The 16,788-nt window shown below is 42.2% G+C and overlaps 1 protein-coding gene and 1 pseudogene across 4 annotated transcripts in view; one reads left to right on the forward strand and one right to left on the reverse strand.

The window, feature by feature from the left end:
* The window catches only part of LOC147449296 (uncharacterized), a 61,107-nt gene extending 54,453 nt beyond the window's left edge, over positions 1-6,654 (reverse strand). For 2 of the 4 annotated variants that reach the window (XM_086521779.1, XM_086521778.1), the window contains exon 1: positions 6,001-6,647. In XM_086521779.1, coding sequence (XP_086377905.1) covers positions 6,001-6,240 — 240 coding nt within the window. In that variant the 5' untranslated portion in view covers positions 6,241-6,647. Of the gene's footprint in view, positions 1-6,000 lie in introns of all 4 variants that reach the window. The other 2 variants (XR_015189423.1, XM_086521780.1) reach the window with 2 other exon arrangements.
* LOC147449297 (uncharacterized) lies at positions 5-5,988 on the forward strand (annotated as a pseudogene).
* Positions 6,655-16,788: the final 10,134 nt, after the last annotated feature.

A 16,788-nucleotide genomic window follows, 5' to 3' on the forward strand; every position in this document is an offset into this window, starting at 1 on the left:
GTTTGTCAAGAAAGCAAACTAATGATGGGAGACATCATAAAATTCAAGAACTCTTGAGCATTCTGTAAAACAAGAAAATTGTGCCGAGGATGCCTCAAAAGCCAATCTTGCAACTCGCTGACAAGAAATTCTACATACTTGTCCGAATTCATAGCTTCCACTTATATATCTATGTAGGATCGATCTACTTGTTGGAAAACCAAACTGCCAACAATCTTATACCACTGTAATCAAAAGGACACCATGTGTGGACTGAAAAGAACAACTAGAAACACCACTTAAAAACTTAAATTGAAAAAAGCACTTCACGCGTTAGACAAGACATTGAGTGGCGAAATTCTACTCCTAGATGCACTAGCTCCTAACGCATAGTGACAAGGAATGGCCATTTTCAAGCTTTCGTTCCTTGTTCCCATTCCAACTTCCGGTCCAAATCCCTATTCCATGTTTTAGACATGAATCTACTTAACAAGAAATGGCAATCCATACATGTTTCTGTTCCCCGTTCAACGTTCTGATTATCCATTCTTGGTTACTATGCCCTAACTAGGCACCCCTTATGGTAAATCAATATTATTGCTCTTCATAGATACAACTGGGGAGATCCACTTGCCAACAGTTGAGTGTCAATGACTCCCCAAGGCCATTACTGTATGGGCACTCGGCCATGGCTTTTATTAACTGAAAGCTCCCAAAAGTCAATTGTTTTCTCACTGCCACGTCAATTGCCATATGGCTTGCCACGTCAACTCGCATTTCCTCCTGCAAAATACAGGTGCATAGGGTCAAATTTTGTCCCCTCTGTCATAGTGACAGTCTTAGTTGTCACTTAGGTCCAATACGGTCATGCCGTGTAGTCCATTTGTGACAGTCTTAAAGCCCACAAGGGCTCATGAGACTAAAACAAAGTATGACTAATGAGAAATGAGGTCTAATCTGAATAAAATCCATAGCTAAGAGTAGAAGCAAAAAAGCCCTTGAATGACTAGATATTTGTAGGCTACAATTGGCAAGTCATGGGAGTAGCATTTGCTTAGCATAGTGTCTCGAGGAGGGCTGCCTCGACAGGGAGAGGCCATTGAATAGTCGAGCATTGGTCCTCCTTTGGCGGGCGATGATGGCTCCTGCGAAGAGTGCGGAAGTTGTACGCAAGGTCCACGTGGTTATGGGTGTCTCACTCTACAGATGGCAATTATGCTAACCAATGTTACCTCACTAGAGAGGAGCCCTTGATAAGGTAGTGGATGAGGGAGTAGATGTCACCAAGAGGTGTATTTTTCATGTTGCCTCCTCTAAATATTTATTACATTTTTTTACTTATTTTATTTTTTCTTATTTCCCCTAGAAACTCTTGCAAAGGTGCAAGTGGACATTGCATGGCCAATGTGAAACGGCTGCAACCAAACAAGTTTCTCACATTAAGAATCTAGGTCGGTGACTAGTCGGGTCAGTTAACACTGAATTCTGATGAGTATGGAAGCATGTGTGCGCCTAAATGGAATTTGGGCCACTCGACAAGTCACTCACAACTTTATAAGTTGGGAGTTTATATGTTGGGAGGGGTCAGGAGACTGAACCATAGGGCGCCTGGTGGACTCGTGTCAGCAGGAGCGTAACCTAGAGGTAAACACACACCCCAAAAGATCTCATCCCAGCTGGGGGTGCCCAAATATGAGAGAAGGCTGGCTTTCAGATTTGTGAGTGGATTTTTGTGTTCTGCAGCTTTAATGGAAAGCTCGTCTCGTGTAGCGCGATGATTCCGCTCTCGTGCATCTCTCTTCCCCTTGCACATATGGTAATGCCCCAATAGTTGGGCTATGCACGTTTGTCAAGGCAAGAGCCTTCTGAACAGGAACCGGATTAGCTAATTGCTAATCCCCCACGGATACACACAGTTCCATCACGAATGATTGCGAAACAAGAGAGTTTTCTCGCATTAAAACTCATCCAAATCAAAGGGAAAGTGTCCCATTGCGTGCAAAAGCTCTTGAGACACGCTTAGACATGTTTGCTCCACTCAAAACGATCCAAAACAGAGCATTATACCTTGCTGTGTTTATTTGCAGGTTTAGGGTTTCAAACTTGAACTGCAAGATAACTCCAGGGAAGCCTTGGGGTGGGTACACAGGAGTTTGGGCACCTGTTTGTCACCAAAAGAGAAAATTACAGCATGCTGAAATTTACTCACAGCTCATCAGGCAGCTTCCAAAATGTAAGGGAATGCGTCCTCGGCTTGTACTTTTGACCCACAAAGATTTTGGCGCCATTATGCTGCCGAAATGGAGTCAAAAACCTGAAATTTCTGCCCTTCACAGGTTTTGACAGCTTGGTGAGAGTTTGATCTAAGTGTTTCCGTCGTTTGCTTTTAACTGAATAAAGAAATACCGAAAGGGGTACTATTCTTTAGGGCCTGCAAAATGTCGAAGTTCGTGTGCGCTGTGACATTCTAATCACTAGACACATCTGTGTTCTCTCTTCTTCTCAGTCCTCTATGTGAAATTAATAACAGGTAAATTGAATTAGTACCGCCCTCTATTGTGTCTAGCCAGTTATAGTAGAGGCAGCTAAAGCTTAAATATTAGCATTGAAACAATCTATGATGGCTCTCTTAGTTGCCATCACTAGACTTGCCAGTAGCTTGTCCTTCGAGGACTCTCTAATAAAAATGGCACCTCTAGTCTCCAAAGCACATGATCCAACACAATGGTCTAAAGACTTCACAAAAATGATACCTCCCTCGATCTCATAATTTTAAGTACAGGGGCATAGTGCTCCTCTAACTCCACCTCTAAATGATAGCAATCCTCTAGAACGCGGGCTCTCTTGTGGAGTTCTTTGAGTACTTATCCCTGGCTCTCAAATGCTTTCATTTATGGTGATTTCAATAACTCGCCATCTTCTCGAGATAATACTTCTCAGTATACGCATATGCTTCAGTTCGAGAAACAGAGATGGTCATCTTTACTAGAGGTTTTGCATGTTGAGGACTTATGGCTTTGTACAAATCCGATCAACTCGGGATTTACATATACGCATAATGCTTTATGTGGATAGATCATTCCATATGTTTATCAGATCATGCTCCATTATGGTTGGAGATGTTGTTTGATATGTCTCGAACTGAGGATGCTTTGCCGTCTCGCCGTTTGTTACATGTAAATAGCAGTTACATATCACATGAGGTTTTTCGTCAAATGGTTGTCACGGCTATACATCCTCTTTTCATGCTTGCGCATGCTGACATTGAATTTGCATGGCATTCTTTTGTGGTACGTATGCAATCTGTTATTCAGGACTTTGGAATATGGTATCTTGGGGATCAAAGAAGAGCATTGGCTTGGGTAAAACAACATCGACAATGTATTATGGAGTCGGATTCTGATAGTTTGTCGGTTCAGTCTGTTCAAGAATTGTTATGTGAGGCAAACCATGTAATTTCATGCAATCAAATGCATAAAGTTCACAAATGGCAAGTACGATCTAGAGAAAAGCAAATAGCGGACAAAGGTTGTTCATCCAAACAATTTTTTAAAAGTTTGCATGCTTCGGGACAGAGACACTCCATTTCTCGCATCAAAATTTCAGATGGCTCATGGACTTCTTCAAAACTGCAACTGTCCCAGGAATGCGATCAGCATTATGCTAGATTGTTTGCTACTCCTGCCCCTTTATCTGCTTCACAATCTTGTGCTAGACTGCAATTTCTAGAAGTTGTTTCCCCGATTATGGATTCTGATGAAGTGAATGCATTGGAACAACCCTTCTCAGATGAAGAGCTGTATCATGCTTTGAAAGCACTAGGGAAGGGGAAAGCTCCAAGATGGGATGGTCTTACTGCTGAATTTTTTCATGCTTTTTGGGATGAACCGGTTTGTTACATGGAGTGTAAATTCCAGGGAGTTCTTTTCTTCCTCAGGCATATGCGGACGACTCTTTTTTTATGCCTAAAAATGATCGTGCGGATCTTCAAGCTTTGATGAAGATTTTGTCAGATTTTGGGCTGGCAGCTGGTTTGCATATCAACTTCAAAAAGTCCATTTTGCTGCCTCTTAATTCTTGCGATTGGCACTCTATTTTATGGCCTGGACAACTGTTGTCACCACATGATGTGATTCGTCACCTTGGTTATCCGATTGGTTGGTTCAGTACAGCGACACAACAAATGGAATGGGTGACTGCTAAGCTTGCACAAAAACTGAGACATTGGAAATTGTCCACTTGGCCTCTTCCTGTACGACTACGAATAGTACAATCCATTGTGATGGCACCTGTTCAATTCTATTTGCCGTTGCTGTCTTGGACGCATAAAGACATTTCAGCCTTTATGTCGCAGGCAATGGAATTGTTATGGAAGACACGTCCCAAACGCAAAGCTTTACGCTTGTTGAGAATGCAGTCTACTTGTACACCAAGATCGCACGGTGGGCTTAATATATTGAACATACATTTCCATCTTTTGGCACACAAAGCCACACTGCTGGCTGATTTTTTCTCGCAAGTACAACCTTGGTCACGCATGCTAGCTACTATGTACAGTTCTATGAACACAAAGGCATATGGTAATTGGATCACTCATCAATGGGAAGTTGTATTGGGTCGCTTTGAAGGTACCATACCTGGCTGCCCTCACTCTACAAGATTGATATTGGATTGGAAACATGTACTTTCTCAGATTAAGTGGTCCGGGAGAGATCCTCTTTGAATGGTAACTCATTGCGAAAAGAAAGCCTTCACTGGTCTGCAGTATTTCCTTTTCCCTTGGCAGTTACTCAACCGGTCAAGGCTTACAACTTGATGAAAATGGGTATCAGACGTATTGAGGATGTTGTGGATGAAAATGGTTTTGTTATCTTTTCCCCGTGCTTGTCAGACACTTAATTTGGGCATGCACCATCGGCCAATTTGAGGGACATATGTGCTTTGCTTGCTCATCTTATACCTACACCAATTCTCAATGAGGAGGATAGGCTTAAAGATTGGGAACTCATTGGTAATTCCCCAAGTTTCCAACCTGTTTCTATGCAGAATTGGACTTCAAGGTAAATTTACAGAGCTATTGTGCCTCCTCCGTGGATACAATCTCATGGCAATTTGCTTTGGCACATGCATAAGTCAATGCAGTGGTGGAACATGGTTCGTTCCATCAATTGGAAAAGCAAGTTACCATTAAAACAAAGAGTGTTTCTATGGAGATGCATGCTTGACATATTACCGTTGGGTAAGATTTTGGCTTCTCGTCGCATTGCCTCTTCATCTTGCCGAAGATGCTCGAATCGAATCGAATGGAACCAGTTCCTCACCTTCTTTGGTTTTGCCCCGATTCTCGGGATTTCTTGCTTGTGCTTTCAAGGCAATTGCGTTCGAGGTTTCCTTCTGCTGCATTTGGGAAACTTTTCTGGGTTTTCGGAAAACTCACACTGCAATTGCGTCCGCATGCGATTTTCATGCATTGGGTCAGATTTTGGGAGATTTTGGGCCTTCTCCTGGATCTGGTCCAAAAGAAATGTTACTCTTTTTGAATCTCAACAGTTTCAGCTCTACGATCACTTTAGAGGCTCTCTACGGCAATCCTTGTTTGACTGCTGTAGACTAAAAGACATAGACATCACGACTTTGACACTTTTCTATGACTGTTTCTAGTTTGGAAGTTTGCTCCTATATGGAGTGACTTCCTCATGTTCGGTTTTATAGATCTTTATGGTGGGTTTTCCTCGCGTTGAGGCTTCCCACATGTAAATTAATCCAATAGATTTACAACCAAAAAAAAAAAAATGTGTGTGTGTTGCTTGGTGTGTATGTGTGTGTGTCTTCTATAGCAGACATGCCATGTCATCGAGTTGCCACATACCACTCTCTTAGAAAAGAGTGATTGTCCTCGCTTACACCTATCACATCGAAAGCAAACTCAAGAAAACATATCAATAGTCACATGTTTTCAAAGATTGTATGCTTACACACATGGCACACATATAGCATGACACAAATGCAATGGACACTTACAGCTACTGTGAGGCCTCTGTAGACATCTAAAGAAGAGAGTCGCTGATTGGAAAGCCCATCATTGACAGGACTCGCTACAGGTGGCGACTCATTCTTTGATAAGAGGGGCAATTTGATTTCTTCTCCGCTTTTGATCAATTGATGGTTTGGTACAAGGCCAGCTCCAACATCCTCTTGTACCTCTTCTTGCTCAAGCGTATCACACTTTATGCTGTTGTGGATCTGCGCATCTTCAGCCATTTCTTCATACGCAGCGGAACTGCATAAATGCCTTGAGGCCTTGATTCAAAAGGCGACTCTGTCAGTGAGCTGTGCAACCTTACAAGACTATTTGAAGTTGCAGCGCTGTAGTCTGCTCCTTGTGGGTGAAGCATTTGAGTCGAAATTGACGTGCTACAACATGGTTTGAGACACAGCGCACTCACAAGGAGGAAGAAAAATGGCTGTGAAGAAAATATCCTTAAAACCTTTTCTCGCTAATAATCCTGCATGCTTGGATCGCCGTTGGGGTGTGTATGTTTTCCCTTTGGGCCTCCTGCGCTTTCAGCTGGCGTCCACTTCCTCGTCTATTCCTCTGCTGACAGTCCGCACGTGCTCGCGTGATGCGTGCATGCGCGTAATAATTGCGACAAAGGAAGAGAACTAATTCTCGTGACTAGCAACTCGTGAGCTTGCTGAATTGGGTAACACGCTTTTATTCCTGCACTCTTTTTTGGTCCAAACTCGGTGAAAATTCCAAGAAGTGAATTTATTGGTGTACATTACTACATTCTACCAAGATCAATGGTCAGTGTCATGAGTAAAATTCACACATTCAAAGGTGTCAAATGGTCACTCATGGACCATTCCCGGGAATGCAAAGAGCCATTAGTGGGAGATGTGTTGTCGGGAATGGTCACTCAAGGACCGTTCATGAGCTTCATAGAGGGGGGGAGGGGGCCCAACACAAGTTATCGAGAGAGGGTGTGCCAACAATGAGGCCAGTTGCGCAAATATTATGCACGTTGAGTTAGAACAATTCATGTTGCTTACTAGTGCAAGCTACTAAGAGGTTTTCGAGTCAAGGATTTAGCGTGGTTGGCATCCGTCAAGGATTCTGCACCAGATAGACGACCCAAAGGGCCTGCCCCCTAACCCCTAAATCTAAAGGATAAGTTAAACTGGTGAAAATTTTCTTTCTCAGCAAGAATTGAAAATTTCACTGGTGTATATTCTATCCCTTGGCAAGAAGTGAAAAAATCACTATCTTTTAGCAAGAAGTAAAATTTTCACTAGTCAATGTCATGAGTAAATTGCACACATTCCAAGAGGTGTGCTTTAAGGACGAATTTTGAGCATCAAAACAAGAAAAGTCACAAATGTCTGCGTATGTGCACCCTAGACATGTTTGCAATTGAGGACAATTGCTAGTTTGTAGTGTCCGCTACCTTGCAATCATACATGTCGTAAACTCCTCGCCCATCCCTGACTTGCAATTTTGGAACTCGACAAAAGCAATGTCAAAAAGTGATGCTACTCTAGTTGTGCTACACCCATACACCATCGGAAAAGTTCAAATATTTTTTATTGTGTAATATCTGCTTTGTATGACACTCGAGGCATCGAAATTGCTTTTTATTCGACCCTCACCAGGACCTATGTCTAACACAAGCATCACAAATAGAAAAAAATATGTTGCTCTTTATTGAGACCTCTCCAACACTTGTATCTAACAAGAGCAATTACCTCGAGAAGAAATGTTTAGAGAGACAATTAAGTCTCCCCAATCTTGGAAAATTAAAAAGCCTTTCAAAATATCTAGGGCATAAGTGAAGGTGACTTTAGGAAATGAAAAGACCCATGGAAGTGGTCAAAAGACTTTTTGTGTCGATATAATATATATAGAGAGACGGTAGAGTGCACCTTGATACATTTGTCTTTTTCTTTGCTTGTTTTACCCTTTAGAGTTCTCTTTAGTGTTCTTGCACTATGTAAGTTATGAATTTATTGGTCCCCATGATATGGAGGGAGCCAATAAAGTTAGCCCTATATTGGAATAAATATAGGGCCAATCTAGATCTTTTCACAAAGGAAAATTTGGAATATTTTGGCAATATGAGCACATCGGGGCCAAGGGCAAGAGGCAGATATGATCATTGATAATTGTTATTGAGTAAGCCCCCTCCTCTTGCTCCTCCTCTCTCGTGTGTATGGGTGCAAGTGAAAAGTCACATCAATCACTTCAAAGCTAATTTACCCGTATGTGTCGGTGTACTTACTAACTTTCACTTTTGTCTACTTTCCATCATGATCTTTACTTCCATCTACTTTCCATCATGATCTTTATATTTTGTGACACAGCCTATTGGGCAACATTCCTCTTTAAAAAGTCCATCTTGTCAATAAGTGTTAGGCCAGGGCTTTCCATCATGATCTTTATATTTTGTGACACAGCCTATTGGGCAACATTCCTCTTTAAAAAGTCCATCTTGTCAATAAGTGTTAGGCCAGGGCCAAGTTTGAACTCGGCTTGGGGGTTGCCTATTTAATGGCAAAAGGCTGGGAGGAGAGAAATGGAGTTCAATACCCTTGCCTGCCTCATATTGATATCAAAGCTCATACCATTTTTATCCAAGCAAAGGTGTGGTTTCTTTTCTTAGAGAAAAGCTTTGCATATGTTGTGGAAGACGACGAAGACGTTGTGGGAAGCAAGGCTTAGCAGTGGAGAGGGGGCAGGACCGACCATCACGAATCTCTCTCTCTCTCTCTCTCTCTCTCTCTCTCTCTCTCTCTCTCTCTCTCTCTCTCTCTCTCATTGTGTTTGTCGTGGCTTGCTAGGGGATTTTCGTCCAGGCAGGAGCCCCGGCGAGCAACAATGCGAGCTATGGGAGATTTTATTTCCTTGTGCAGAAGGCCGCCATCGTTTTCCTCTACAGCAGCACGTCATTTCCTATTTGGCCACCCACGGCAACTTAGGGGAGTTCAATTTTCAAAAGTACAAGGGAGGGTGCCCACTGTCCCCCCCCCCCCCCCCACCCTTCTTGTTGTGTCGGCAAAGCAAAATCTCTCGAGGCAAGAGAACCAAGGCAAGGATGGCAATTGTGAATCTCTGTAAATTTTGAAAATTTCAAAGATTTTACAAAATTTTAAAGTGTGTATTCTTCAATACTATTGATACGGTGTCCTTCGACGAGCATCAACGATATCTACAATGAGTCGATGTTGGAAGTCTTTTGTTACTAGCTATGAGCTGACAGTCTTTCGACATCAGAAATTGACAGGGTCTTTTTCATTGGAATTTCAAAGTAGTAAAGCTCAAGTTGGTACATATTTTCTCTTGCTAGCACAGCACAGAATCGCCATAGATTCGGAGGTAGATATGCATCATACATTTGATTTCAAAAATCCTACACAAGTTCCACCTACTAATGCCCCGTGGTCGACTACTCTCACAGAGGGTACCCGCGTGGCAACGAGATTGGATTATAGATACGAATTGCTTGACATGTAAGAGTTTTAGCACTCCAAATACACATGACTGTTTTAGAGTCTAATGTTGCAAAGTTGAATGAGACTATCACCAAAATGTCTGATACGTTTGTACAATTCATTCAATAGTTGGCCAAGGGCCAAGTCAATGAGCAGACTTGGGTTTCTACATCTCTTGATCCTGGGAGAAGCACACCTGGTTTGCAAGAGCAAGGCTCCAATCTGGAGGGGTTGCACCTTTTCTCTCAAAAATAGGTGGATGACTTGTTGAAGAATACCAGGCCACTGATTTTTAGGGGAGAGGAAAGGAAACACAACAAAGATACAGTAAATATATTCCTAAGTAAATAGGATGGGATTCACGATCTTAGACACGCTCTAATGCAATCAGGGCATTGCAAATGAGTTTGACACTAGAAGGCAAGGCCTACAAATGGTGGATGTCTCTCAAGGAGAAGGGCATCATACCACACGCTTGGGTAGCCTTTGAGACTGTGTTCAAAAAAGAAATTATGCCCACAAATGAAGCAGGAAAAAATTGGTCTGCTTGGATAAGTGCTCTACGCATCAACATAAGACATCATTGGTGTATATATCGCACTATCATGATGTAATTCTCATGTTGGAGTTTTTAGATACCTTTCAGTAATAAGTGCACAAGTTTATCCATGGATTGACACCAAAGCTTAAGAAGCATGTCAAAACCCAGATCCCCAAGACGCTTTAGGAGGCCATAATGCAAGCGCATATACATGACAATCCCGATGAGAAAGCACTACATAATACTCACGTGCTTGTCAGTGCACATCCAAATGCACACACATAGCATGGGCACAATAAAAGAAAGTTTATAATAGATGCATCTACGACGTCCAAGAAACCTAAGAGGTCCAGGGGTCCTCTATCTAGTGAACTGTTTGAGAAGGCTAAAAAGGAAAAATTGTGTTTTACATGTTTAGGAAGTGGACACAACAAAAAAGATTGTCCCAAGGGGAAATTTTCTACCCAAGGCAAGGAGAAAGCAATGCACATGGTGCAATTGTTGCCTCTTGATTCCTCTTTCCGTTTCTCCAATGTGGAGGTAACACACACTGATGCAGTGCATGGGTGTTGTACAACGGCCTCAATGTGGTAGCTGACCTTTTGTCCACATGAGCTAGTACTTATGCATGGGTCTATCCAAGGGCACAAGGTGCAAATCTTGGTGGACGATGATGCTTCGCACAATTTCATTAACTATAAGTTAGTGAAACGGCTCAAGTTGCCTCAGACTCTGATTTTTCACTGTTATAAGGTAGCGATGATAAACGTCTATGATATTGAGATGTGAGATACTGAAGTGAAAGATGTACCATTGTATATTCAAGGTATCACACATCCTTGAATTTCCAAGTCAGGAATTGCATGATGACGACAATGTTATTGATCAGTAAATTTGATTGATTTCATTGAACCTCCAACTCAGCTGCATGAACCTGACTCGACTACCATGATCTATGTATGTGTTATCATGTACATTGACAGGCATTAGTCAAGTGGAAAGATAGACCTGAGGAATGTGCCACTTGGGAAAACATTAGTGTTCTTAAGAAGAAATTTCCCACTTTTGTTTTCGAGGACAAAAAATGCTTCCCCAAGAAGGGAGTAATGGCAGTGCAAGGGCTTAGAGGTCAAAGGCCAGGTCTTTACTCTGCTTGGGGGTTGCCTATTTAATGGCAAGAGGCTCGGAGGAGAGGATGGATTTCAATACCCCTGCCTCATAATAAGTGACCACTCTCATATCTTGCCAACGATATTCTTTAAAAGGGACATAACTATTGATTAAAAAAAGAGTTTCGTGTCTCGATTATATCAAAATGGGATTGACATCTTGTTTATATTAGCTTGAACTCAAACCCAATTGAAATACATAATCTTTGCTTGAAATAATATTTTCGGCCAAGTCTAACAAGGTGAGTTCTCATGATGGTGTTAACCAATGAGACGGACGGATGCAAACCTTAGGAACTATATCATTTTGAGTAATGGGTTGGGGCTTGTTAGTTCCACATATAGATAGTAGGTGATTGGTGATCACGGATTGTATATGAAAGGTGCACCGCAATTCCAACATATAAGGTTCAATGTTGCCCAAGTGTGGACACCCATGTGTGAAATGGTTGGTCCATATATAATTCATCGTAAACCTAAAACTCTCTCATTCCCTGAAGTGTTAATGCGAGTGCTCTTGCTCCTACTCTCCTTTCCCACCTACGTGTGTGTGTTTGAGTGTGTGTGAGTGTATGTGTGAGACAACGATTGTGTGTGTATGCTATCGAGCATAGGAAGGGCAACGATAGTGGCAAGGTGGTTGAGTAGGAACAACAAGCTTCTTCTTCTTCATGGCAAGAGGATCCCTCATCCATGGTGGTAAAAAGAGTGAGGGCCAAACTATATATATAGTCCTCCCAAGGGTGAAGAGGGCATGTGAGATAAAGAATAGGCCTTTCCTTTCAAAAGTCTTCTTTAAATTTGCACTTTTAGAGCCATCATTAACACTTGTTTTGACACCACAATTCACTCAACCCCACTATAGTATATTTATACCTATAAAAAAGAGGCTGTTCCTTTGCCTCTGTCCATTGCCTTTCTATTGGTTTCTTCAGTAAGCAGACTTCCTTCTACACCTGCTATGTTCAAACCATGTAGAGGTGCAGAATTACTCAAAGCTGTGCGAAAAGTGTCCCAACTTTCCGGCAATGTGATCAACAGGAACATAGCTCTAACAGGTTCATCAAACCTGACACCTTGAGCTGACAACTGACTGTAGATGGTGTTGAATTCATTCAGATGATTGGACATAGGTGTCCCTTCTTTCATCTTCAAGTCAACAAGCTTTTTAAGCCAGTATACCTGTGAAGCTGCACTCTGCTTCTCATAAAGATCACTCAGCTTTGTCCATGCTTCATAAGCCGACATCTCGCCTGCGACATTGAAGTAAACGCTTTCTGCCAAAGTCAGCATAATGGTAGAAAGTGCCAATTCATCCATTTCGCTCCATTCATCTTCTCCCATATCTTGTGGTTTTATCCCCTTGAGCTTTATAGGTTTTATCTGCTTCTTTTGTACCAACACGTGCCAAATCTGCTTCTTCCACAATGGGAAATTGGTTCCATCCAGCTTCTTGATATTGTAAAGAGCACTGTCCTGTGATCCACCAGCCATAGCTACGCTTCACAGTAGTTTACTTTCTTGGGAAAAATTCGGCAGAGTTTCCCCTGTAAACGACCTCTGAACCAATATCAACCTGTCAAATGAACCAAGAAAGCTTCAGATTCTGCAGAAATTTCGACAGAGTCTCCTTTGTAAAATGGCTCTGGTGTACTAAAAAACAAACCAAAAAACAGCTCAAAAAACAGTGTCTCTTTGACACTGTAAGCTACGAGTAAACCTGTCCTGCACCTGTACTGTCTCTCACTGTCCTGTCACTGTCCTGTAAGCATAGACTGCGACAATGCCTCAACGGCAGTAAAGCAAAGATGCAATCCCAACTATCTAACTCACAGTCAATACATCCTAGCTGCCTATCTAAGGGTGCTCGAGGGATCTCTCCAAGACTTGTATCATCGAAAGGATCTCAACATTCGAGAATCCCCCAGCTCAATAAAACCTCAGTCGACCCTCAACAAAGGCTGCAGTGAATCTGACAATATATAGACTTCCCACAAAATCATACATCCACAAATTTCCCACTATATGCTGTAACCGTTGTGGCGGTTGTTTGCTGCGTGACTCATAGCCAACAAACCCTCAACAGACATGATGTATGTATGTCTGTTGAGGGTTTGTTGGCTATGAGTCACGCAGCAAACAACCGCCACAGCGGTTACAGCATATAGTGGGAAATTTGTGGATGTATGATTTTGTGGGAAGTCTATGTACTGTCAGATTTACTGCAGCCTTTGTTGAGGATCGTGGGAGGTTTTATTGAGCTGGGGGATTCTCGAATGTTGAGATCCTTTCGGTGATACAGGTCTTGGAGCTATCCCTCAAGCACCCTTAGATAGGCAGCTAGGATGTATTGACTGTGAGTTAGACAGTTGGGATTGCATCTTTGCTTTACTGCCGTTGAGGCATTGTCACAGTCTATGCTTACAAGACAGTGACAGGACACTGAGAGACAGTACAGGTGCAGGACAGGTTTACCCGCAGCTTACAGTGTCAGAGAGACAGTGTTTTTGAGCTGTTTTTTGGTCTGTTTTTTGAGTACACCAAAGCCATTTTACAAAGGAGACTTTGCCAAAATTTATGCAGAATCTGAAGCTTTCTTGGTTCATTTGACAGGTTGATATTGGTTCAGAGGTCAGCTTACAGGGGAAACTCAGCCGAATTTTTCCCAGGAAAGTAAACCACTGTGAAGCGTAGCTATGGCTGGATCACAGGACACTGCTCTTTACAATATCAAGAAGCTGGATGGAACCAATTTCCCATTGTGGAAGAAGCAGATTTGGCACGTGTTGGTACAAAAGAAGCAGATAAAACCTATAAATCTCAAGGGATAAAACCAGAAGATATGGACGAAGATGAATGGAGCAAAATGGATGAATTGGCACTTTCTACCATTATGCTGACTTTGGCAGAAAGCGTTTACTTCAATGTAGCAGACAAGATGTCGGCTTATCAAGCATGGTTAAAACTGAGTGATCTTTATGAGAAGTAGAGTGCAGCTTCATAGGTATACTGGCTTAAGAAGCTTGTTGACTTGAAGATGAAAGAAGGGACACCTATGTCCAATCATCTGAATGAATTCAACACAATCTACAGTCAGTTGTCACCTCAAGGTGTCAAGTTTGATGAACCTGTTAGAGCTATGTTCCTGTTGATCACATTGCCGGAAAGTTGGGACACTTTTCGCACAGCTTTGAGTAATTCTGCACCTCTAGATGGTTTGAACATAGCAGGTGTAGAAGGAAGTCTGCTTACTAAAGAAACCAATAGAAAGACAATGGACAAAGGCAAAGGAACAACCTTAGTTGTCAGGGGAAGGACCAAAGAAAAGTACAAAGGTGGAAAGAGGAATCAGTCTCGTAGCAAGTCCCGCAGTGCTAAAGGCAAGAGTGACATAGAATGCTACCATTGTGGCAAGAAGGGTCACATGAAAAGAGACTGTAGAGAATGGAAAGCAGAAAAAGGCAAAGACAAAGCTGAAGACCATGGTGAGAAGAACAAGTCCTCAGTGAAGATTCAAGAAATAAATGTGACAAACACTGTTGCAGAGGATGACAGTCTAGTGTCAGGAGACATCTAATTCTTGAAGAATACAATGGACTCAGCTCTTCTTACAGCATCTGATGGAAACGCACTGAATGACTGGATTATAGACTCAGGGGCATCACTTCATGTGTCTCCAAACAAGGAGTGGTTTACCTCTTATGTGACCACTAAAGACCATGTTCCGCTAGGCAATGGGCAGACATGTGAGATCTTAGGTGTTGGAGATGTTCAATTGAAGTTTCAGAATGGCTCTTCTTTCACGCTGAAGAATGTGAGACATGTTCCCACAATTACAAAGAGCTTGATCAGCACAGGTTTACTTGATGATGCTGGCTACGTCACCACTTTTGGACAAAACATGTGGAAGATATCCAAGGGTTCTATGACAGTAGCACATGGAGTAAAGTCTGGAGGACTTTACATGATTTATGTATCAAATGTCTCTAAAAATGTAATCAATGTAACCGAGCAGCCGAACGTTTCTTTGTGGCATAGCTGGTTAGGACATATGTCCAAGAAGGGAATGGAAATCTTGTCTCGTTCTGGTTATTTTCCTGGCTTTTCATTTAATGATTTTGAATTCTGTGAACATTGTCTGTATGGTAAGCAAACACAGCAGCCACATAAGCATAGAAGCAGTAGAAGAGATACACAGTTAGCACTTGTTCATAGTGATTTGTGTGGACCTATGCCTAACCTATCTCTAGGGGGAGCTTCTTACTTTATGACATTTATAGATGATTACTCGAGGAAAGTATGGGTTTACTTTCTCAAGCACAAGGATGAAGCGTTTAGTGTTTTCAAAACGTTTGTGACACTTGTGGAGAATCAGAGTGGCAAGAAGCTTAAATGATTACGCACTGACAATGGTGGAGAGTATGTTTCAAAGGCCTTTCGGGACTTTTGTGAGTCAAAAGGTATAAAACGTGAACTTACTGCTCCTTACAATCCTCCTCAAAATGGTGTTGCTGAGAGGATGAATAGCACCATACAAGAGAAGGTCAGAAGTATGTTGTCTAATGCACAACTGCCAAATGGGTTTTGGGCTGAAGCTGTATCAACAGCTGTTCATCTTGTAAATAGATCTCCTAGCAAGGTTTTGCAGAAGGATTCAGTGCCAGAGATGGTATGGTCAGGCAAAATGCCCTCATACAAGCATCTCAGAGTCTTTGGCTGTGAGGCATATACTCACGTTCCAAAGGAATTTAGGAACAAACTTGAGCCAAAGAGTAGAAAGTGCATCTTTCTAGGCTATGGTAATTCTGGTGAGATGGGGTACAGACTTTGGGATCCCGAATCCAGAAAGGTTGTCCGCAGCAATGATGTTCACTTTAATGAATCCAAATATCATTCTAAACCAGAGAGGGTTGAGGAGATTAGAAGAGTTGTCTTCCAAGAAGATGGACCTGCACGTGCAAGACAAAATGCCAGGGCTCAAGAGGAGCAAGGACAGGATAGAGTGGAACCACAGGTTGTGGCTGAGCCTGAGCCACCTATTGTTCGTAGATCTGGACGTGTCACGCGACCTCCTGATAGGTTTGTTCCATCTATGAACTATGTCATGTTGACTGATTGCAATGAGTCTTCATGTTACAAGGAAGTAGTGAAAATGAAGGACTCCGGGAATTGGCAATTGGCCATGCAGTCAGAGATGACAGCTCTGCATAAAAACCAGACATGGAAGCTAGTTAAATTACCACGGGGAAAAAAGGCTCTACCCTGTAAATGGGTTTACAGGTATAAGATCACCGCTCATGATAGTCAACCAAAGTACAAAGCAAGGCTTGTTGCCAAGGGCTTTAAGCAAGAACAAGGCATTGACTTTGATGAAGTCTTCTCTCCGGTGGTCAAGATGACTACATTGAGATGCTTTCTTGCATTGGTTGCCATATTAGATTTGGTGTTGCACCAAATGGATGTCAAGACAGCGTTCTTGCATGGTGATTTAGATGTGGAAATTTACATGCAGCAGCTAGAAGGGTTTGTTGGGAAAGGCAAGGAAGATTGGGTATGCCAGTTGTTAAAGAGTCTTTATGGCTTAAAACAATCACCGAGGGCATGGTACCA

The sequence above is a fragment of the Adiantum capillus-veneris genome, chromosome 10 (genome assembly GCF_014529385.1).
Source record: "Adiantum capillus-veneris isolate H3 chromosome 10, ASM1452938v2, whole genome shotgun sequence".
NCBI lineage: Eukaryota > Viridiplantae > Streptophyta > Polypodiopsida > Polypodiales > Pteridaceae > Adiantum > Adiantum capillus-veneris.